Source organism: Vipera ursinii (assembly GCF_947247035.1).
Source record: "Vipera ursinii genome assembly, chromosome: 1".
Lineage (NCBI taxonomy): Eukaryota > Metazoa > Chordata > Lepidosauria > Squamata > Viperidae > Vipera > Vipera ursinii.
This window is the reverse complement of record NC_139512.1, coordinates 158,294,670-158,319,684: the sequence shown is the minus strand read 5'-3', so window position 1 is coordinate 158,319,684 and position 25,015 is coordinate 158,294,670. Positions and strand designations below refer to the sequence as shown.

The 25,015-nt window shown below is 38.4% G+C and overlaps 1 protein-coding gene across 3 annotated transcripts in view; it reads right to left on the bottom strand.

Moving 5' to 3' along the window:
- The window catches only part of RAPGEF4 (Rap guanine nucleotide exchange factor 4), a 179,818-nt gene extending 155,028 nt beyond the window's left edge, over window positions 1-24,790 (bottom strand). For all 3 annotated transcript variants that reach the window (XM_083348080.1, XM_083348078.1, XM_083348079.1), the window contains exons 1-3: window positions 24,722-24,790; window positions 7,986-8,128; window positions 3,084-3,172 (exon numbers count right to left, since the gene is read on the bottom strand). In XM_083348080.1, the coding sequence (XP_083204206.1) occupies window positions 3,084-3,172; window positions 7,986-8,128; window positions 24,722-24,786 (297 nt within the window). In that variant the 5' untranslated portion in view covers window positions 24,787-24,790. The remainder of the gene's footprint in view (window positions 1-3,083; window positions 3,173-7,985; window positions 8,129-24,721) is intronic.
- Between the last annotated feature and the right edge of the window lie 225 nt (window positions 24,791-25,015).

Below are 25,015 nucleotides of genomic sequence, written 5' to 3'. Positions count from 1 at the left end.
TAACACAACCCAGCATAAAACAGCTGGACTGCGTTTAATCTGCTAATTTTCCTACGTTTATTATTCACATGAAATACAAGTGTCAGTAGCACCTGAATTGACCAGTTACTTCAACGGTTACTGCTTCCATACAAATAAATCAAATGACTTTGAAGAGACAACAAAATGAATCTGGGTTTTCACATTTTAAATTTGAATAGTTTGTCTCTTTTATTGTTTGACTGCTTGTTTAGCAATATTAATGAAGACCCTATTTTGTAGAATTATAAAAATATAGGCATATTTTATAGGAAAAGGCTTTAATTTAATGTAATGTAATTTAATTCATTTAGGCACCACCCAACTTTAGGAGGCAAGCAACCTAACAAACAGAAAAAAATACAATATGAGTAAGGAAAGAAGCAAACAAAAAAAAAACAACTAGATAGGGTACAAGTGAAAAATAGAGAAGAAAATTGCAAATATGGCTAAATGACAGAAAACATACAGAATCCTGCATGCCCAAGAGGCTCAAAACACCCCAACCCAAGGCCTGGGAGGCTAGTCAGGTCTTTAAATCCCTCCAGAACACAATCCAGATGGAGCTGTCTGGATCTCAGTGGGTGCTTGAAACACCTTCTAGTAAGCTAGTTCATTTGTCCATTTATCCCAGGGTAATTTAGACTGATCGGGGTTGATTTTCCAATATTTCACAGGGAATTTTCATCTGGAGAACCTAGAACCTGTATCTGGAATTTTATATATACAAAACAATTATTGAGTTATGTCAGAATTAGATACCTACCATCAGATGGGTCACAGATCTTATATTCTAGATTTTTCAGTGTGGAAAAAGTAAAAGGGAAAAAAAACAATATATATATATAACCCTAAAGGAAATTTACAAGTAACGGAAGCGAACCTGGTCAATATAGCCTTTGTTTGGTCTAATTCAAGGGATCCAGACTAAGCATTTTACAGCAGGCTTCACTGAAAAATGGAATCATTATAAATGTTGGTGTTTAGAGAGTTCAAAGCATAATGTGTAGGAAGTGGAGAAGAACAAAGTAGTTTTGGAAAACATATGACTTTTCAGAAGCTCAGAGACAATAATCCTAAGGCAAAAAAAAGCAGCACTTATTTTGATGGGAAGGTGGAAGGGACGTCTGTGCCTACTTTCCTAGAAATTTTGATTCATCCTTGACATTTCCTTCAACTGTTCCATAAGTCTCCTCATGCTTAAGAGGTGTTTGGACAGCCTCCACAGCTATTCACAATTCCTTGACATTTGGTCGGGGAAGGGACTGGTAGGTACTGTAAGGAGCAAGAGTTTACTGTTATATCTGGCATAAATATAAATGTAAACATGGGACTCCGTATGATCCAGTTCCTTAACTTTCTGAGACTGCTCATAGGTTAGTCATATTCAAGACAAGAGCAGGTCTGTTTGGAAATTACTCATCAAAAGACATTTAAACTAGTGGAAATCCTAATATAAGGTTATGGTATATGCAAAGTCCTAACTAACTAGTTGCAAATGAAAAGGCCCAGCTGAACAAAAAGACTTAGCTCCTTTCCTCTAAACCAGACATGTCAAACACAAGGCCCGGGGGCCACATCCAGCCAGCGAAGTGGTTTCATGTGGCCCGCGAAGCCATCCTGGAAACAGTGAGGGAACGGCCCCCACTGCCTTGGCCCTGGCCCAGAGACCCTCCTTCTGCCAGAGACCCTCAGATCTGTCCCACTCCTGCCCAGGCCCCCATAGGTACCCTTGATGCGAACGATGTAGAGCTGGCCATGCCCACCCAGTAGGCCATATGCTCTAGCCACGCCCACCCAGTAGGCCACGCCCACCCTGGCCACACCCACCCGGCCCCTTGAGGGCAACCGCAATGCTGATGTGGCCCTCAATGAAATTGAGTTTGACACCCATGCTCTAAACAGAAAAAAGTGCTTCCATTCAGTGGCATTATAGTTGTGTGTACACACACAAACTCAAATGACCCAGAAAGCCCTTTGAAGGGGCCATTTACACAGTGCCTCTATGCTTCAAGCAATGGATTCACTTTTCAAATTTGACCGTATACTTGACCGAGTTCTTCTTCATAGGTGTCACACAGCCCTCGTGACACTAAAATTCCAACAAGGACTTGTTAGAAAAGTAGTTTATAATAAAGGCAGAAAAATGGAAAAGAAAGTAGAGTTGCATCCTGAAAGCATGTCTGTGAATGGTGCTTGCAGAATCAGTCTCCAACTGAGTGTGTGATGAAACTCTGGGATGAAGACTTAGCCTCTTTCCTATGTGTGTCCGATGTCACAACACATGTTCCAAAGCACCAGACCATATACAATACCACTTTCTTCATACGTCTGCCCTGTGGACACTGCCGGTTCCTCGTTAGTAATTATGGAATAAAAGTCATGCTACATAAACAGACTTTTTGGAGTCAGGTCTGGAAAAGGAAGAGGCTAGTATTGTTCAGTCCTCTAGTTCAGTAAAACTGTTTCTCAATGATGTACCATATTGCCGAATTAAAGGTTACAAGAACAAAATGTTTAGTAGTCTATAGGTAGGCAATATTTTCCTGAGAAAACTATAGTTCATTAGAGATGCAATTTTACCTTTAAAGCCCTACATGGCTTAGGTCCGGGATACTTGCAGGACCATCTGCTGCCGGGAACAAATTCCCATCGTCCAGTACGCTCACACAGAGAAGGCCTCCTCAGGGTACCGTCAGCTAGGCAATGTCAGCTGGCGACCCCCAGGGGGAGGGCCTTCTCTGTGGGAGCACCAACCCTATGGAATCAGCTCCCCCCTGAGCTTCGGATAGCCCAAAACCTCCAATCCTTTCGCCGCGGCCTCAAAACACACCTGTTCCACCAAGCTGACCTAGACTGACAGGCATTTTAATTAATTTATATTTAGTATTTTTAATTCATTTTTAAATTCTCTAATTTTTTATTGCACTGATGTTCTCAATTTCATTTTATCTTGATTTATGTACTTATTATATGCTTTATTGTTAGCCGCCCTGAGTCCTTCGGGAGATAGGGCGGGATATAAATCCCATCAATAAATAAATAAATAAATAAATAAATTTTACCTGATGGTTGCTCGTATCAGAAACTTTAACATCCAAGGATCCTGTCAATACAGCATACCAATTTGTTCCAATATCACCTTGACGAAATACTGCCAAAAGAGAGAGGGAGATAATCAAATTCAAAGATACATTGTATTTATAGTAACTATATGATTAATATCTTAGTTATAATAACTTTTGATTACATAGGCATATTTGCAGTAGCAGCGATTACATTTTCAAAGAGAATTCCGACATCTGCAGTTTTCAGACCGAACTATAATTCCTAATATTCTTTGGAATTTGCTAATTACATTGGTTAAAATGGGTTGGTTTATTTTTGTATTTATCTCCCATCCGTGTTCAGTAAGAAACTTGATGTCATGTTTGTCAAAATGTCATCATTTTGTAAATCATATAAATTATGACAACTACATGTAGTCCTTGACTTACGACTGCAACTGAGCTCAAAATTTCCATTGTTAAGCAAGAGAGTTGTTAACAGACTTTCCCCCAATGTACAACTTTTTTTATTATAACTGTTAACTGAATCACGCGGTTGTTAAGCGAATTTGGCTTCCCCCATTGACTTTGCTTGTCAGAAGTCAGCTGGTTAGGTTACAAATGGTAGATCACATGAACCTGGGACAGTGCATCCATTATAAATACATGCCAGTTACCGAGCAACCAAATGTTGACCACATGACCATGGAGATGATACAATGGTCATTAGTGTAAAAAACGGTAATAAGTCACTTTTCCCAGTGTTGTTATAACTTTTACAGTCATTAAATGAATGGCTGTAAGACGAGGACTACTTGTATGACAAAATTACAAAATATGCATTAGTTGCACAAAGGACATAAAATAAATAATTCCATCATTGGGGCAATGACATCATGACGTTTGACATCACTGCACCTCTGTAGATGCCCATGAATCTGCCTTTATTGCTTTCTACCCACATCATATCATAATTAATTCCTTCATCTTGACACCCTTAAGCTACTAATACTATTATGCTGCAAAATGTTTTAATATAAAGAAACCCTCAGAAATGCTCCTTAGGTCTACATCGTACATGATCAAAATATGGCAAGCCAGAACCTGTGGTAAAAACATTTATATTTATAAGTCTACTTTTCATAACTGTTTTGTTTCTTCTATTCTAAAATTCATTCTGTTTCCCCAAAACCAATCAGTCCTTTGTGGACAGTACTGAGTACTCATGGGGCACTTTTTAAAATGTTTTTTCCCCCATTTGCGTGGCAATCTCTCTGCATTTCTGAAATGCATTACCCATTTCTACGACAAAAATAGATATTCACATGAGGGCAAGGGAAGCAAAGTACGGTTTATTCCTGGCATTGCTATGGTGATTGTGAGAAGTTAAGTGAAAACTTCACACAAGCAGATTGGCAAATTGTCTTTTGTTTGTGCAGAAGCAGCTATAAAACATGAAGCTGTGCTTGGGTGGATGGAAAACATACAAGTTAATTGTCTACATCATGACTGATTACAACCTGGCATTTAAAACAGGACTTTGCAAGGCTGTTTTTTTTAAAAAAACAAAAAAACAAAAACAAATGGTTTTTATTAAAAGATTTTACATACATAATAAGAAAAACATTCAAAGAAAAAAATTTATTAAATGTGGGGGGGAAAGAAAGCAAAGAAAAAAGAGACTAAGAAAAATGAAATAGAAAAAATGAAAAGAAAACAATGAAAGAGAATATACAAATAAAAGGAAATAGCTTTAATATTCCTTTCAGCAGTTATACATACAATTATAATCAAAACTGTCTCTGTAAGATTACATCATAATTCCTTTCTTACTATAACCTATTCTTTCCAATCATCAAAAACATAAGTCACAAAATATTTTTTACACAAAAAATCCCTAAGGGGTTTCCAGTCATTACTGGATGTCAATAATGACCTTTCTCTAATCAAAGAAGTCAGTTTTGCCATCTCAGAAAGTTCTGTCAGAGCTGAAGAAGCTTCTTGGATGAGAAGCAAAACGTCTTCAAAGAAAAACAAGGAAATCCAGTTGCCTCATGAAAAAAGCATCTTTAGGATAACTATGAACTGGAGGACTGAGAATCTCCATAGACATTCTGTCAATTTTGTCAACCATTCTTCTGTGGTGGGTAGTACCAAATCTGTCCATTTTAGGTATTAGTACTGTACCAAACTCTTTTCAGCTGTCAGGAATCTTCTATTTATGTAAATAATATACATCACTTGTTGTAAAGGTTACAAACATTCATCCTCAAAATATTTATAGTAAGAGGCCAGCAGACTGTCTGGACCAGGTCCCTTTCCTGTTTAAGACTTTTTAAGAACTTCACTAACTTCCTCTATTATTATAGGTATATTCATAATGTATCTCTGATTCTCTATAGTCTTTGGTAAATTCTGTTTATATAAATACTCATCCATTTTCCAAAGAAATTTCTTGGGTCATTATATAAAGTAGAATATACTATAATGAAATCCTATAGATTCTTCAATCTTCTTAATTTCTTCTCTCATGTGCTTTTTTATCTGTGCAAATCCTTCCTCCATTTCTTTTTTTAAAGCGGCCAAACTATTGGCAATTGTTTCAGATATTCTCTTGCTTAATTCCTCAAAGATTTTCTGCAAGAAACCTGATGTAATGCCATTGTCTGCAAGATGTCCTAGTGACTGTTTCCTTCCCTTCTCCTATTTTTGCTGTTTTTCTTGTTGGTGCCATTATATTATGGCTCCAAAATAAAGTACATCAATTAACTAGGGTGAAAGTAAGAAGTCAAGCTTCTCCTTTTTTTTTTCCTGCTTTGCTTTTGTCTTTCCTTAACACTTTAGTCCCAATAAGCTTGCCATACAATAGATACAGTCAGTGTTTCTGGGCCATTTATTTATTTAATTTGTATCCCACCTTTATTATTTTTACAAATAATAACTCAAGGTGTCAAACATATCCAATACATCTTCCTTCTACCACTGTCCCCACAACAACCCTGTGAGGTGAATTGGGCTGAAAGAGATTGACTGGCACAAGGTCACCCAACTGGTTTTCATGGGTAAGGTGGGACTCGAACGTATGGTCTCCCACTTTCTGATCCCTTAACCACCAGACTAAACCACCGGACCAAACTCTCAAGTTAACCTTACCTTCTTATTTTGTAAAATTCATCAATTATCTACTTTCCTTAATAAAAAATAATTAACATTCCCACAAAAGTCCTGTTTGTCTACTTAATTTTATTATTTTCAAAGGTATTTTCATCAAGGTAATATTCTTTTCCTAGACTTACTGTCCCCCTTATCTATTTAAAACTTTCTTAAATCATAAGCTTTTCGTGTTTAAGTCAAGATAGGATTTTTCCCCTCTCCTTAATTCCAAAAAGAAGACAACTCACTAAGTGTCTTTTTTCCTGTCAGTCAGAAGAAATAAGTTGTAAATGTATAGTTAAGTTATAAATTAACTATATCCAAAAGAGTTTAAGGAAACGAACCTTGTACAAATCAAGTCTCCATGAAGGCTGCATAGCAGTTTTGATCAAGATGGTAATCCTTCAGCTCCCCAAGCCACTCACCTTATCAGACTGCAAGCAACTTAAGGAGAACTAAGGAGAAATTTTCTGACAGTTGGAACAATTAACCAGTGCAACAACCTGCCTCCAGAAGTGGCGAATGCTCCAAAACTGGAAGTTTTTAAGAAGAGACTGGACAGCCATTTGTCTGAAATGGTATAGGGTTTCCTGCCTGAGCAGGGGGTTGGAGTCACTAGATGACCTCCAAGGTCCCTCCCAACTATTGTTGTTGTTGTTGTTGTTGTCTTCACTGGGTGCTTTAATATCTACTTTGCTTGTTAATACTATTTTTTCCCCAAAAAGTCAGATTATACATCTTTGGACAGAAAATGTAGACCCAAAACTATTTCTTCTGCAAATAAACTATAGCTTTTCTGCAGTTATTCTGATCTTCTTACTGTTGTGATTTAAAATTATGCCATAAAGGTAATGGGGGGTGGGGATGGAATGGCCACAAAAATGTACAAAGAGAAAAGAATTAGCACAAAAGTCTTTCTCCCGTAATGAATTTTATAAAGCCAAGATGCTTCTCCATACGAACCACTAGTTACCAGAACATCCTATCCTGCCTCATTAGTAACTCCCAAATTGTGAGTTTTTTAGTTTTGCCGAAGTTGCAGTCATGACATTTCCCACCTGTCTTCTCTCCCTTCACTTACTCTCTCTTCCTGTCTAACACAGTAAAAATATAAAAATAAAAAGCTTGTTCTAACTGGCAGGATGAAAAAGGGGCAAATTGGAGGAGAAATAGAGATCGGAGACCCAATGACAACGATAAGAGTCAGCTGTATCTGTTTCATGATAAGACAAGTTGTTAACTTCCATCCTAGAAGCTTGCATGAAAATTCATCTAGGATAGGTAGGTAATTAACACACCTGTAATTTGATCCATTTAAATAATAAACCAACTAATATTTAAGCTCTTTTCATACTACAATCTAGCAGTGTTAAGGTTATAACTTTTTTGGTCTCAGATTAATAAACAAATATAATTACGGTATCATAGTAATTATAAATAATTATAAATAATTATTTGAAATATTTATACATACTATAACTAATAACAGAAATAATAAATGGCTAATGGATTACATATAGAAATGAGTACATGAACTAATTTCATAAGAAAGATAATTTTATCCCTGCTCTAAAGAACATTTCCCATTAAAAACATTAAAATTTTAAGATATTTCACATTAAAAATGTTGATATTCAAAAGTTAAACATTAAAACATAAAAAAGGATTTCACATTATAAACACTGAACATTCAAAAAAGAAGAAACTTTGATTTGATTCCTGGTTTACTCTCCTACATTATTTTAATCTTTAAAAAAACAACCTTACATGTAACGCCCTTTTCCAAGTTTTCATAATAGCCACAGAGACATATTTGCTGGAGAAGATTGGGATGAAATTTCTCAAAAGCTTTTACTTCTTTTAGGCGAGTAAATATAATATCCACATCTTCACTCGAACGCTCCAAAGGTCTGCAAAATAGGAATGACATTGGTTTATCCTCTTTTACTTTTTGAGTCACAATATATTCAAAGATGATGATACTGTACTTTAGGATTAAAACCAAACTGTGAGCTAAACAAAGGTAAAATACAGAAGTCAAAATTGCAAGCAGCTAAAGCCAGCCAAAATCCTAAATATAAGCAACCGCCGTAACAGCAACAAACAGCCTAACCTTGATTGTAAATCTTTCTCTTAGAAAATTAGGATCATCTTTAAAAAATATTTTGTCTCTTTGGAATTAGAACATTAGAATTCTGTAATAGCTCAGTGACTCCCCAAAGCATATTTTTTTAGGTGTCTCTTGTGAAAAGATGATAAATGATACAGTGGCAATTCCCAGTATTACATATTTTAATATACATTGCTGTGAGACAGCCTGAATGATTTCATGGTTAGAAAGGATTAGGACTGTCAATTAGGATTTCAAATCCAACTCATGGAAGCTCACTGGATAATTTTGTGCCAATACTCTTGTCTCAGCTCAATCTATTTGACCGAAATACTGTGGGCACAGAACTAGAGGAAGGGCCTACTGTGTATATTATCTTGAGCTCCTGGAGGAAGCAGCTAATAAATAAACTGTGCAGGTTAAATGAAATAAAGAACTAAGTATTCAATGACTGTGAGCCCTTGAGCTACTCTTTTGAAATCAGGCTTAAATTACTGTAGTATTTTTCTATTCAGATAGAAAAAAAATACTACTTAGTACAATAAGGACAAGGAAACCAAGTCAGCCATGAAACAAGTATCATAAAGATGACTGACATAAGAGCTGACAAGAAGGGGAAACATGGAAATGGAAATCTTCCATTTTCTGTGGCTTTAGTGGCTTGGAAGAACTTTGTGCTGTCTCTTTCTCCTTTTCCCCATTCTTGGTAATCCTGGCTTGTAGAGTTGTTAAAATGTAGGTAAAACAATGGTATCCTCACCAGTATATATATCCTTTATAAAAAGTCTTTGACTAATATAAAAAGTCAAACGAGGGTTAAAACAGATTTAAAAATGGGTTAAAATGGGTTAAAAATAGGTTAAAAATGGGTTAAAAGTAGGTTAAAATGCAGTGCTAAAAAGGGTTAAAAAGTTAAAAGAAAAAAAGAAAGCTTTTACTTTTGGAGGAGTGGTAGTGGGGGAGGGGAAGGAGCTGAACCAGTGGCAGCACCGCACAAGCCTGAGCGAGAGACGGCTGGAGCTGCAGGGCTGTCAGGGCTCAGAAGAAGCGCCGATCAGCTGGAATGTTGCAGCATCTCCAGGGTCTTGTGATTTACATTCAGATGCTTGGCAACTGATTCATATTTATGACCGTCACAGTGTCCCAGGGTCATGTCAAGTGACCAAAACCTGCTGCAACCACCCAGCAGACGGGGGGGGGGGAATAAAAACCAGACAACCCACCCCCACCCCACCCCCGCTGCCAATCCTCAACAGAAATGCTCACAACAATGATAACCTCGGACAGGAGGAAGAGCGCCGCCGGGTGGGCAGGCAGGTGTCTTGCTCGGCTGTGGCTTGGGGGGTACTTTTTTCAGTGCCATTGTAACTTTGAACAGTCACTAAGCGAACTATTGTAAGTCGAGGACTACCTGTACTTCACTTTTTTCCCTTTTTTTTGGTCATCAAGGTTTTGACACCTTGCTAGGCGACTGGTGGTACTCGGATGTTGCCATATCCTAAAAGTGGTACAATGGGTGAAAAGGTTGAAAAGCCCTGGTATAGTAGTTTTTTTTCCCAAAAAGTGAAATTCCTAGGAAGTGAATTCTACAACATGAGAACAACCTAGGAGAAAACTACATTCCATACATCTGGGAAAGAGAGATAGGAAAATAAGAAGGCCTGCTGATCAGACAGATTCACCCTAAAATAGTCTGATCGTCTCCTAAATGTAATGCCGTTTGTCAAGAATACACACACACACACATTGTAGTAAAAAAGCAGAACGGAATATCAGATCGAAGAAAAGCCAATTGTCAGTGAAAGTATGAAAGCAAGCCAGCATATTCGAAGAAACGCAAAGAAAAAAAGAGAAAACTGTTTCTGTTGCTACACTTCATTTGCTCACAAGTATCTATCTGTTCCTGAACTTGATTCCAATAAAATGTTCCCTAAATACTATATATACCACTCTGATTAATTTTTACTTGTTTTGCCAGTAACCGTTGCCATTTTTTCCCCTAATCTTCATTAAAATAATGTAAGAAATTAATCAAAACCCTCAATTTTTAAAAAAATTTGGGGTTCAGAAAACCAAATGTATTTTCCTTTAGGTCAGCGGCTCCCAACCTTTTCTATACCCCACATCCCTAGAACGCTTCTGATATATTCTTGCACCCTTTACAAAAGTTCAAAATACTGGCAACTAATTATGCACATACACTATAATTTTGAAAACCCAAGTTTTTGCACCCCCTGGAATATCGTCTCGCACCCCCGGTTGGGAACCCCTGCTTTAGGTCAAGTAAAAACTAGAATTTCAAGTTCTGCCTAATTTGGAGAAGATTCTGGTTTATTTATTTATATTTAGATTTATTTCTAAATCAAACTTTTTATCCATCCGTCTCTTATTCCCAATCTCTGATGATGGTGGTGATGGTGAAGCCTCCCAGACTGGTTTAAAAGCCCTGCAGAACCCAAATGATGGCATATATGTCAGAATAGAATAGAATAGAATAGAATAGAATAGAATAGAATAGAATAGAATAGAATAGAATAGAATAGAATAGAATAGAATAGAATAGAATAGAATAGAATAGAATAGAATAGAATAGAATAGAATATCTTTATTGTCACTGTGTATCTCACAACAAAATTAAGTGCTGTCCATAGTGCACACTACACACAAGTAAAAGCCACAAGTATAAACATATATTATATACACGCATCCTTCACATTCTATTCACCATTGCGCTGCCCCTAATGTTGCACTCCAATGTTGCACTATACAGTGGTATTTAATATGGTTACAGCTCTGGGATAAAAACGATTTTTCAGCCTATTTGTCTTTGTTTTTATTATCCTGTACTGTCTGCCAGTTGATAATAGTTCAAAAAAAGAATGTCCAGGATGAGATGAGTCTTTGAGAATCTTTTGAGCTTTCCTAAAACCGCGGGAACTGTACAGTTCGTCCACAGGGGGGAGGAGAGGGCAGCCAGTAATCCTCTGGGTGATGGTAATTACCCTCTGGAGCGCTTTCCTATCTGCTGCTGTGGAATTGGCAAACCACACACAAAGGATCCTTATAAAAGCATTTTTTTATTGTGGATAATCTTGTCATAAATCAATCTAGCTATTTTTTTCAGCATCTAAAATTCATTTATAAGATAACTATCTATACAGAAAGAACTAACAGAATCAGAGGAGAAAAGACCGTGCAAATAGTCCTGAACTGATAACTATTTGTTTAGCGACTGTTCAAAGTTACAATGGCACTGAAAAAAGTGCCTTACAACTGTTCCTAGTGCTTAAGACCATCATTGCAGCATCCTCATGGCCACATGATCAAAATTTTGTTGCATGGCAACCATCATGTATTTACCATGCAGCGTCCCAGAGTCATGTGACTGCCATTTGTGACCTTCCCAGACAGTTTCCGACAAGCAAAGTGAATGGAGAAAGCCAGATTCACTTAACAACCATAGCATTACCTTAACATCTGCAGTAATTCATTTAACAACCATGGCAAAAATATCATAAAATCAGCACAACTTACTTAACAACGGCCTTGCTTAGCAATAGAAAATCTTATTCTTGGGGTGATAAGTTAAGGCCTACTTGTAAGTCAAACCTATCCGTGATCAGAAAGATAAGGAGAGCTTCTGGCCTTAAAATTCTATCCCTCCCTTGAAGTTTATTCTAATATAACATTTCGATATCACCTGATCATCTTTTCTATGTCAAAACTTTGATGTTTGGAAAAAAAACCCTCCACCCTATTTCTATCATCAGTTTGAGGTTCCATACCAGAAGTTCTGAGAAGTTCTTGGTATTCGTAAATTGTGAGTGCTAGTCATCAGTGCCAGCTGCATGGGAACTTTTTTAAAAAGTTATTCACAAAGAGTATTATTTGGCAGATGAGTATACTCCCCCCACCTTTGCAGTAATTATGCAGGAATTTGTATCATTTGATCCAACCTCCGGAATGTTCCCACCGCAAGGATCGCAGAAGCGAAATTCCTTTCCTTTTCAAATGAAATGTGCAAAAAGCAGTAGAGTAAGCCATAAAGAAATCTACAAATATGTCTCTGCACCCCAGTTTTAGCTAAAGTATTGATATCAACAGGTTTCTACAAACAGAAGTTGCAACAGTGTCTGCAAAAGGAGAACAGGTTGGGCCACGTTAATTCCACCCAATTCAAACACTGTATATGAAAAACACATGGCCCACATTTTCAAAGTGCCCTGCAAACGTCTTGAGCGTGCAGTACAAGTAGTCCTCGACTTACAACAGTTTATTTAGTGACTATTCAAAGTTACAACGGCACTGATGAAAGTAACTGTTATGACCAATTTTCACACGAGCACTGCAGCATCCCTGCGGTCACATGATCAAAATTCAAAAGCTTGGCAACTGGCTCATATTTATGACGACTGCAGTATCCCAGGGTCATGTGAAGAGCTTTTGCGATCCTCTGACAAGCAAAGTCCATGGGGAAGACAAATTCACTTAACAACCATGTTACTAAGTGAGCACTTGCAATGATTCACTTAACAACTGTGGCAAGAAATGTCGTAAAATGGGGCAAAGCTCACTAAAGAAATACCTCACTTAGCAACATAAATTTTGGCCCAACTATGGTCATAAGTCAAGGACCACCTGTATTGAGGTTGAGATAGCAATTGGTCCAAAAGGAACCAGTGAGCTGCATGAGAGAGTAGGAATATGAACTTAGGTCTCCCGAAGTCCAACATCATCATCGTCATTATCATTATTATTAAATGTTGGAAGGGACCTTATGAAAGATATCTTTTTTTCAGTAAGATCTATTTCTCCTCATGTTCTTAGCTCAATGGAATGAATATCAAGGACTTAGATGTCCCCAAACTATATTAGACGATAAGCTTGAAAAGAATAGTTTTTCAGGGAATTATTTCCTTATACTAAAATGCATAACGGTTTCTCTTTTTCTGCAACATCCCTTTCTAAACAATGCACAATAGGGAACCCTAAAGACTGCCTCATAGCAATTTTTTTGTGATGTAGAAATCTCTTCTATAAATACAGCAAAATGGTATGTAACTGCGGATTTGTTTATGTTACTTTGATTCTGCCAACAGGGAATAAGAAAAGATGTCTTCATTGCATTAAAACTCCACTGCTAGTAACTAGAAACTCACCCATTCAGGATGCTGCTCATAAACCACTGGCTCATCCGAATGATTGTTGTCCATAACGATAACCAATCCTGTAGAGCAGGCATGTCAAACTCGCAACGTCACTTTTTCCCCATTACTGCCAATGGGGTGGGCGCGGTTTTGGTGTGACGCATCCAGCCCACGGGGCCGGCTGTTTGACATACCTGCTCTAGAGAATTAAAAAAAAAACACCCTAAAAAACTTTTTTAGGTTCTAAATGTAGAAGCTGGGATTAAACCCAAGACTTTTCATATGGAGTTTATCATTAAGCTGTGCCCCTCGTATCTTAAAGGCCATTGGCTCCCTCCTGATTGGGCTTTACCATTACAATCATTTCTAGATGTTTCCATTTGCAAAGATTAAGCCTAAAACAACCCAAAATAGGGCCTTTCCTATTGTAGAGTTCTGGAAGTTATTCTTGAAGTGTCCAACAGACAATCCTTTAATGTCTTCCCTTGCCACTAAATTTGCTTTTGTTTTTAATCAGTAGAGATTCTGACCTTATTAATGCTACTGATTTATGTTGCTTATTCTATAACAAGGACTTGATTTCATTCATTATATGCACTGATTTTATAATGTTTATAAATGTTTTAGAATGTCACTTTTATCTTGAAACTGCCTTTAGATTGTTGTTATGGTATAGTAAAATGACAAGGTAGGGGAGCTTTCAAGATCCTAAAAACAAAAATTATTTATTAAGGATAATTTTTAAATAACATTAACCTTTTTAACATTAACTGTACTTCTGGAGTATGAGCTAAGAATGAAGCTAGTATGTACCCACAAAACATTACAGAGCACTGTAATAAGTAGCCCCTGTATAGATAGCCCTAGACTTGCACCACAATTGAGCTCATATTTCTGTTGCTAAGCGAGACATCTATTAAGTGAATTTCTCCCCATTTTACGTCCTTTCTTGCCACAGCTGTTAAGTGAATCTGGCTTCCCCATTGACTTTGCTCGTTAGAAGGTCACAAAAGGTGGTCAAATGACCCCGGAACATTGTAACCATTATTAATATGAATCAGTCGACAATCAGTTGACAAGCACCTGAATTTTAATCATGTGACCAAGGGGGATGCTGCAATAGTTGTAAATGTGAAAAACGGTTGTTAAGTCATATTTTTCAGTGTAAACCTTGAATGGTCACTAAATGAATTGTTGTAAGTCAAGGACTACCTGTACTGTAGTATCAGCTCTTTACATTAGAAAAGGGTTGGGTTGGGTTGTTGTTTTTTTTTAAAAAAAAAAACTAAAATATTTGGGTTTCAATCATAGTGAGGGGAGGCTTATTCCACAGCACAAAAAGGGCAGTCCTGCACATAACTACCATGAGTAGCCTGTAAGCCACAGTATTAATCTATAAACCCTGAAAATCACAAGTTCCTGTTCTTTAACACAGGCTGGGCCCTTACTAGGGAATGTATCCTAAGGTCCATATAGGTAGTCCTAGAGGAGCAGTAAAGAGAGTTTAGACAAGCCCAGAGGAAGAGACTGCACAACCACGGCTGGATAGAGAAGGGGAGAAGAGATTTAGAGCAGTGTTTTTCAACCACTGTTCCGCGGCACACTAGTGTGCCGCGAGATGTTGCCTGGTGTGCCGTGGGAAAAATTTAAAAGTAATTATAAAATACTTTCTTTGTGTTTATTTGATTCCTATTCAAGAGAATTAGTTTATATATACTCAATATAGGCACAGAGTTAAATTTTTTAACATTTTCTAATGGTGGAGTGCCTCGTGATTTTTTTCATGAAACAAGTGTGCCTTTGCCCAAAAAAGGTTGAAAAACACTGATTTAGAGTACCTACATCCAAGAACCTCTCAGGATATATCTTATAGGTTAGTAGGTGATAGCTTTAGTTTTGCAAAATTCTTTTAGTTAGGCATAAGCAATTTAAGGGTTGAACTCAGCTGAATTTGGCTGTGTCATCTCTGGATGTAGGCCTGATATTATTCGATGAAGCTCTTTTTGCTTAATTGTTTTTGAATTGCAACTCTTGAATTAAATGTAAAAGGAACAGCTAGAAGCTATAATGCTTGACGGCTAATGAATTATACACTTAATTAGTTTGTCAAAGACCAGAAATGCAGGTTCCACCAGATTTTGCCAGCACATATTTTGCATATTAACCCTCAATGCATTCTATGTAACTAAAATTCATTTAAATTTTAGATATCATTTTGTTGTAATTTTAGATGTCATATTCAATTTAATTTTAATGTTTAGATTATAATATATGCTGAATGTATATATAAATGTACATACATATATTCATTTATTTATTCATTCATTCACCAACCACTCTGCTTGTACTGATCTATGACCGCAATAAACTGAACTCAACAGAACATACCGGTAATCCTTATCCTTGTGCACTCTCACAGCATACAATAAAAAACCAATTGTTTCTTGCATCATGAGCATGGACAACATGAGCATAGACATGTGACTTTTACTTTATCAATATTCATGCATATATCATTCAATAGTTCTGTCAGTCCCCTAATACAAAAACACACGCAAGGAAGCCGGAGTCAAGACAGGTATTAGGAAGATGTGTCTTCTTTCATACAATGGAAATCTTGCCCAAATGAGAACAAAAAAAGGGAAGACATGCTTGAATTCAGGAAATGAAAACAGATAATTTAAGTTTCACAGGCTAGAACATAAATGCAGATTATGATTCAAATAGGCTGCAATAATATAGTTGTAATGAGGAAAAATCTATAATGTTGAAAAGATGTAAACAATAAAACCATATTGCAAAGGTAAGACGGGGTGGGGGGTGTCAAATTCAGTATTTAGATCAAATAAAGGGACTCCACATAACTAAAAAGATAAGCCCATTTGTAACATATCTCAAATCAGATTACCGGTATGTATGTATCCAGCAATGAATCATTAAGTACCTTATAAAATCATTGTATTTATTAAAACAATAATAACTGTACATTTCATTATGATTAGAGGTTTCAGGCTGGAAAGCTTGCTTGAGAGAAAATATACTTTTATCCTGTTATCCACATTTTCATGGAAAGCAGCTCATTGCCAAGAGTAGTCTTAGTTCTCCCCTTGCTCTTGGAAATAAAAAAGGATAATGAGGATTGTTGCTCAATCCCAAACACAATGTTGGTACCTAGCCTCAAAGTCCTCAGCAATTCAGCATAAAGCAAGCAAAGAACTTTCTTCTTTGTTCCACACAAGTGATCTCAGGCTTCCCTTTTTAGCACCAAGCTGCTCATAACTACTGAGGGAAACTTAGCTGCCCATTGCCAGAACAAAAGACAGGTTATCTTTCCAGCATAAGATAAAAGAAGATTTTCCTCTCAGTTTTGCTGGGCTGTAAGGGTCCACCTGGCACCTATAAATCCCAAAATTATTTTAGGAGTAATATACTTTAATTGAGGGAAAGCAGGATACAATACGTCCTCTTGCATATAGGAACAACATGAAGTTAGCTAAATTTTTGAGTTCACTGAAAATCAGATACTCTTGTTATCTAGCATAGCGGTCCCAACCTTTTTGTCACTGTGGACCTTTTTGCAGAAGACAATTTTTCCACAACGTGGGGTGGGGTGGGGTGGGGTGCTTCAGTTTCACTCATTTGCCCACCACTTACTTTGATATTATATGCCAGCTGTGCGGCCCGGTTCCTAACAGTACTGGCCCGCGGTCTGGAGGTTGGGGGCCCCTGATCTAGCAGATACTAAATACTAGCATTCAGATCAAAATTAGCTATACATAAACCCACTGAAATCAATAGACTTAAGATGTTTAAACATATCCAGTTCTGTGTTGTATAATAGCTACTAACATGAAGATATTCCGTTATATCTTATATATGCCCAGTTTTAGGCAATCAGATAATGGTGTCTGGACTATATTCAGAATATTAAAAGGAACCTGACTGCTGGCATATAATATCAAAAAGGTACCCAAGAAGCCTTTGTATTAATTCCTGGGGGAAAGCCAACAGGTGCTGGACAGCATCCCATTCTGAAGAGAGCTGATGTTCCCAAAATAATTATATGGGATAAGGCCAACTTTGGAAATGCAGCATTGCGTAGACATAATCAGGAAGTGAAACAGGAAAAAAAATGGTTCATGTTATGGTATACAGCAGACATGTCAAATCACGACGTCACGTGACATCGCGCAACATATTGGAGCTTTTTCGCCATTGCTGACAATGGGGTGGGCATGGCTTCCCGATGATGCGTCCGGCCCGCAGGCTGGTAGTTTGACACCTCTGGTATACAGTATAGATACAGCTACCCCAGTATTAGAAGCTCCTGAACAAAGATGGAAGAAATTATGAGCTTGATTGCAAATGAAACATGAATACAATGGATGTAATAGTAACCTATGAAAAGAAATACATTGGGGTATGATTATTTCTTATTAGAAATGTAAATCAGATTTAGGTATATGCTTTCTCTCGCTGAAGAAAAACCTGAAGATGACCTTGAGATGGTGAAAGAAATCAAGGAAGCATGCTAAGGAGAAGTGGTAATGAATTAATTGCCCTCATATAAACTGAGTACATTCATGCTCAGGCTACAACAAACTAAATTTCTAAATATTGTAAACAAGTGCCTCTTACCACAATCGGTCCTGTATCTAGTCAGAGGAGACACAACTCTATATTTAATTGTAACAGGTGGAAATAATCTATTACAAATTAAGAGGAAATAGTGAAATGAAAAAAAAGGTGAAAAGTCCTTTAAAGGAAAATCAAGAGAGCCAAATTGATTCATAAATCTAATTAAATGTTGGAATGTATTCTACAGTGTAAGAAAACACATCTTTAGTAACATCTGGGAAGCTGTAAAAAAGTTTAGAAGGTTCAGAATTGGGACTCCTGTCTTAATAGGAAAACAAAAAAGAACACAAATTCCAGCAGAAAAAAATGAAAGGAGATGAGAAATACAAAGGAAAGGGAAAGGAAAGGAAAGGACTGCTTTAAATGCACTTGAAGCAGAAAATCAGCTAGAAAATGGTTACTACTATTGAGCAATTCACTTAAATATGAGCCAGCAGTGTGCTAGGCTGCATTAACAAAGAGATAGAAACAAGATCACATGAAGTGTTAATACCACTTTATAAAGCTTTGGTAAGGCCACACTTGGAATACTGCATCCAGTTTTGGTCACCACGATGTAAAAAAGATGTTCAGACTCTGGAAAGAGTACAGAGAACAGCAACAAAGATGATTGGGGGACTGGAGGCTAAAACATATAAAGAACGGTTGCTGGAATTGGGTATGTCTAGTCTAATGAAGAGAAGGGTGAGGGGTGACATGTTAGCAGTCTTCCAATATCTCAGGGGCTGCCACAAAGAAGAGGGAGTCAAGCTATTCTCCAAAGCACCTGAAGGCAGGACAAGAAGCAATGGATGCAAACTAATCAAAGAGAAAAGCCCTAGAACCAAGGAGAAATTTCCTGACAGTTAGAACAATTAATCAGTGGAACAACCTGCCTCCAGAAGTTGCGAATGCTCCAACACTGGAAGTTTTTAAGAAGGGACTGGGCAAACATTTGTCTGAAATGGTATAGGGTTTCCTGGCTGAGGAGGGCTGGACTAGAAGACCTCAAATGTCCCTTCCAACTCATTGTTATTGTTATTGATATCTCCAAATCAGGGGCAGTTTTAGTGAAGCAAATGTTGTAAGCATTTGAGAGGCATCTCTTCCAACACTATGAGCAACAAAATGGTGGACTAAGATTGGTTTTAACCTGATAAAGCAGCACTGTTCCTATGTTCTTTTTACAATCCAGTATAGCATAATCTAAGAGATAGTTGTATTTATCAAAATTCCTATAGAAAACCATTACCAAGTTTCCTTGAATGACTATATCATATAAGCATTTTGCTTTCATAATAGCTTTTTTATTATTAATTCATATATTCACATTTAAAAATATGCCAAAATAGTCATATAATTAATGTAGATCAAGCTGTAAAAGAACAGCAGAAAAAAGTGTAAAAGAACTATGACTTCAAAACAACCCTTCCTTTGTAAATAATTCATCAAGATCTCATCAAAGATCATACCATTCCTGACACACCAGGACTGTGACATGACATGTTTTGTTCTGTGCTCAACTCCTGCAGCCAAGGACAACTGTCAAGTAGGACACCATGGGCTCTGTCTTATGTAAAAAATAATGTACACTTCATGCATAAAATTCTAATCCTCGGGCTCTCAATTTGGTGCAGTACTTGGACATAATTATTGACATATGTGACAACCCCTTTAATGACAAATGAAGCAATCGGGCCACTCTGAAAATGGCCCAACAAGCTAGAAAGAAATGCTAATGTTTTCACCCCTCTCTTTATTTTTTATCATCTCCTATACGTAGCTGCAAGCTTAGTGGGAGATGCATTCCATGGGAACAAACAGAAAATAAAATTGCCATCTGGTATTTAATTATTTATCAGATTTAGAAACTACCCATCTCCTTCACAGAGGAACTCTGGGCAGTGTACAGGTAAAATATTAAAAATATAAAAACTGAATATAAAAGGATAGCTAAACTTCAACATTAGAAATTAATTAAATGGTGAGGGGGAGGGCTTTCAGGTATCCTAATGCTAGATGGGCCATGGTGATAATTACTTCAGTTAGTCACATTATATTAATTTCTTGATATTATAATGGCATAAGATTCATACAGTTTCAAAATGAAGTTTAAATAATGAGAAAGAGGATTAGTATTATTTTTAAATCTTTAAAAATGAAGGGCAGCAGAAGCTGGGCAATGATGTTTGAAATGATGGGGATTTCAATAGAAAGAGTAAAATAAGACACAAAAGCAATTATGCAAAACCATACCAGCAAAATTTGTTGAGGATTTTTCCCCCCAGATTACTGTTTATCCTATCCCATTTCATTAAGCCACCCTTTCTCAACTAGATACAGCAGCACTCTTGTGACATATATACATCCTCTGGGTCTTTTTCCCAGCAGGCCAATGCATGAGGTTTAAATCTTACTTTAAAGAAATCAAACTGAAAATAGCTTTGTTGCCCTCTCAACTGAATGTTAACTGCTACATGGACCTAACCAATGAGAGTTGAGACATCACCGGCATCACTTTGGATTATGCGCATTTATTTATCATTTTAGGAATTAGATCCAGATTAATTCATGCTATTGCTAATTTACCCCAATGGGAAGGGGAATTGATCAACCAAGGGTATAATCATATACATTGTTGCTCAGTTATAAAGTCCCCAAGTTACCATTTGTGCATTCACCCATTTACTTCTCAATGAGTAATGTGCGAACAGTTTATTTAAATACTACATCTCAATCTAAAAGACTTCCAGGGAAGCAATAATTACAATATCACAATCTCACAATGAGGATTTTTTAAAAAAATTAATACAAAGCTAAACATTGAAACCAGCTTAAATAAGAAAGCAAACCAGGTCAATAACAAGAAAATCACTTTGTAAAGCATGCTGAAGTCCAAGATCTCACCTAGCACTTGATTTAGTATTGATTGGGCTCCTTAGGAAAGGTAATCCCAAAAAGAGCTTTCAGCAAGGCCATACTAAGGTGTCCTTTAGATATAAAGATAAATGCTTCCCATCTAAAACAGTCCTGAGTGAGGACGAGAAGAGATACCATACCAGAAAGTCACTGAGAATTCTCCATTGATCCTTCTGCCTTACTGTAATAGCAAGTTTTTTCCCCCAAACTCTTACCTGACACCTACAATCTATCCCACTCTTATCATTGCAAAACTCGACCTCCTCGTTTCTACTTTATTCTGATGCATGTTCGCAGGGTGCAAGTGCACAGCTCCAGCCTGAACAGGTGTGTGAAACAGATCCTATGTGGTGGCTTTCCCGTGTGAAAGGAACAATATCTAGTCTTTTTATCAAGTGGTGCTCTGGCTTTTTATATTGAACAACCATATGAATGTGCCTCACATTTTTAGTAGCAATCTGTAGTACCTAGTTTCTCCTGTATATCCTATAAACATAAGCCACATAGCAATTACTATTGTTTTACTGTACTCGTATTGAACACATCAGTCTCCAAGTACTGGTAAATAGTTTTGGTGGTTGGCAAGGATTGTAGCAATCGCAGGGATAGATTAGTTTTACACAAGCTGGCAAGCCCAGAAACTCTCCTCTCTTGCCATTGGGATTTCTACGTATGACTGCTACTATCAACATTCAAAGTTAGGGGAAAAGGTTAAGAGGGTTTTGCTGACATTAACCACAAAAAGCAATGACAGTATAGATGTAACAAGCCTAACAAGTGATGATTGCTGCTGACCGACTGAATCCATAGCTGTCCCTTGTCTCATATGCAACTTTAGAAATAATTGTTCTTTTTTTTAAAAAAAAAAGTCTTTTTTACTACTCTTTTTACTTTTCAATATTCAGGAACAAAAATGACTAACAGCTGGTGAACGAAAATGACTAATATCCATACTTGGAGATTGTTCATTAGTAGGTTTATAAACTGCTTCATGAATTTTACTGTCAGCATCCAAAGGCAACTACAATTATGATGAATGGTTGTAAAGATATCGTTAAACAGCCTTTAGGCTAGGGGAAAGTATAGGGATTATTTTGCCATATTACAGTGGTACCTTGATATTCATCGTTAATTAGTTTTGGAAGGTGTGATGAGTACCAAAAACAATGATTACCAAATACGTTTTTCCCATAAGGAATAATGTAGTGAGTCATAACTTGACATTTTCTGACAAACGAGGAATACCGGGACAAATTTCCGCCTCAAAATGCATTGAGTACTAAGTCAAGAAATTAAAAGACGCTTGCTCCTCGGGAGGAAAGCCATGGCAAATCTAGACAGCACACTAAAAAGCAGAGACATCACCCTGTCAACAAAAGTGCATATAGTCAAGGCTATGGTCTTCCCAGTTGCAATGCATGGCAGTGAAAGTTGGACCATAAGAAAGGCTGAGCGCCAAAGAATTGAAGCCTTTGAACTCTGGTGCTGGAGAAGACTCCTGCGAGTCCCTTGGACTGCAAGGCGATCAAACCGGTCAGTCCTAGAGGAGATCAACCCTGACTGCTCTTTAGAAGGCCAGATCCTGAAGCTAAAACTCAAATACTTTGTCCACCTAATGAGAAGGAAGGACTCACTGGAGAAGAGCCTAATGCTGGGAAAGGTTGAGGGCAATAGAAGAAGGGGACGACAGAGAATGAGGTGGCTGGATGGAGTCACTGAAGCAGTAGGCGTGAGCTTAAATGGACTCCAGAAGATGGTAGAGGACAGGAAAGCCTGGAGGAACATTGTCCATAGGGTCGCGATGGGTCGGACACGACTTCGCAATTAACAACATACTAAGTTCGATGAGTTTCAAAGCAGTTGAGTACCAAGGTACCACTGCAGTTTATGTATAGTTATCAATTTCCTAAATAAATATTAGCTTATACTAGTCTTCTCCAAATTGATGCCTTCCATATGTACCATAACACATCCTAATTCCCATGTCAACTGGGAATTAGCAGAAGTAAAATTCAATGGAAGCCACTCAGTTTGGGAAGTCTTCTTTATACTGTCACATCTATGTACATGAATAAGGGTAAGACACCAAATATAAGATTTGGAACCAAAACAGGAACTGGAAGACAGGTTATTCACACATGGCACACATCCTTCTATTGTACAGTGAGAAGCCTGTAGTCTTCCTTATATGGTTAGATTCCAATTCACCAATTCTGAGATTCATAGTTCAACCATATTTCACAGGCCGCAGGTCATCCACTCCTCCTGGGCATTTCCAAACCAAATGAACTGTTAGTGTTTGTTTCCATTTAAGACTTTCCAAGAAACAAAGCTTCTCCAGAGCCCCAACTGTAATGGGGGAAGAGTGTTTTGTACCTGAGATCCTGGAGATCTACTGCTGATTAAATTAGTGCCCAACTAGGCAGGTGTATATAGTCTGCCTAGTTACTGACGCTTGCTATGTTCAACAACTTTTTCCTGCCCTTTAAATATAAATCTGAAAACGTTGCCCGGGTTTGTAACATTTACTCCCTAATAATATAATAAGGGACGCGGTGGCTCAGCGGGTTAGGACGCTGAGCTTGTCGATCAGAAGGTCGGCAGTTTGGCGGGTCGAATCCCGAGTGCCGTGTAGCAGAGTGAGCGCCTGTTACTCGTCCCAGCTTCTGCCAACCTAGCAGTTCGAAAGCATGTAAAAATGCAAGTAGAAAAATAGGGACCACTACGGTGGGAAGGTAACAGCGTTCCGTGCACCTTTGGCGTCTAGTCATGCCGGCCACATGACCACGGAGACGTCCTCGGACGTCTTCGGCTTTGAAACGGAGATGAGCACCAGCCCCTAGAGTCCGAAACGACTAGCACACATGTGCGGGGGAACCTTTACCTTTTAATATAATAAGGCAGGCATGCCAACACCACCCAACAAACATGACATCCAAGCTGACTTTATGGCTTCATATCAGCCTCCGGATGAGGCTATAAGGTGCTTCAAGTCATTGAGGAAATAGCATAAGAGATGTTCCAGTTTCTTAGCCTAGTATTTATTTAACTTTCCTGATCTCAATGCCCGGCCTCACCTTCCTCTCATTAATTTCCAGAGGGCAAGTCTACCTATTGCTGTAGCCTTTGGGGGGAGATGTTCGGCCTTGGGGAGATCTTAATGACCCGCCCGTTTCTTCTACCATGGGTGCATGAGGCCTCCCCGCGCAGCCCTGGAGGAATACCTGCAGCAGGGAAGGGCGGGCCTGTGCAAAAGCAGGAACGGCTCCTTCGACTCTCTTTAAAGGTGCATTGTTTTATAGGCACCAGACGTCCGTGGGATTTTTTTTTTTATTATACTCAAGAGGGCAGTAAAAGCAACTCTCCTCTGGACACCGAAAGAAAAAGCCCTTGTCCTCGCCGCCGTCTTCTCACGCGCCAAGCGCTCCACCCTATCTCTTTCTCTCTCACACACACATACACACACACACACACACACACACACCCCGCCACAGCTTCCATTGCAAGACGATTCGAATTCCCAGTTCGTGAGCGCCGTGCGATAAGATGAAATAATTGTAGAGGCAATTTCTTTCGATGGGTGATGTGTGTATGTGGGGAGGGGGGGGGAGGATGCGAGCACATGCTGCTGTACTGCCAGCCCCTCCCTCCAGCTTCCCACCCACCCACCCACCCACACAACCCAGCTGCATCCGCAGAGGTGCCGGTACCTTTTATCCAAGCAAGCGATCCACTCGGTGGAGGAGGTAGAATGAGAAGTGTGAACGGCCACCATATTTGCCCAGATTCCCCCCGGACGGCTACCGATGCCGCTGCGCTGCTGCAATGAGTGGCGGGTCTCTTCTTCCCCTCCTCCTTCTTTCTGCCTGCCTCCTTCTCTCCCCGCGACACCCTTGCCTTGCCTGCCTGCCTGCCTGCCCTAAAAGAGGATGGGTAGGTAGATTCTGCTAGCAGGCTGGCTGCGGGCTCTTGCTGCGGCCTCCCCGGGTCCCGTGGCAGTGCGG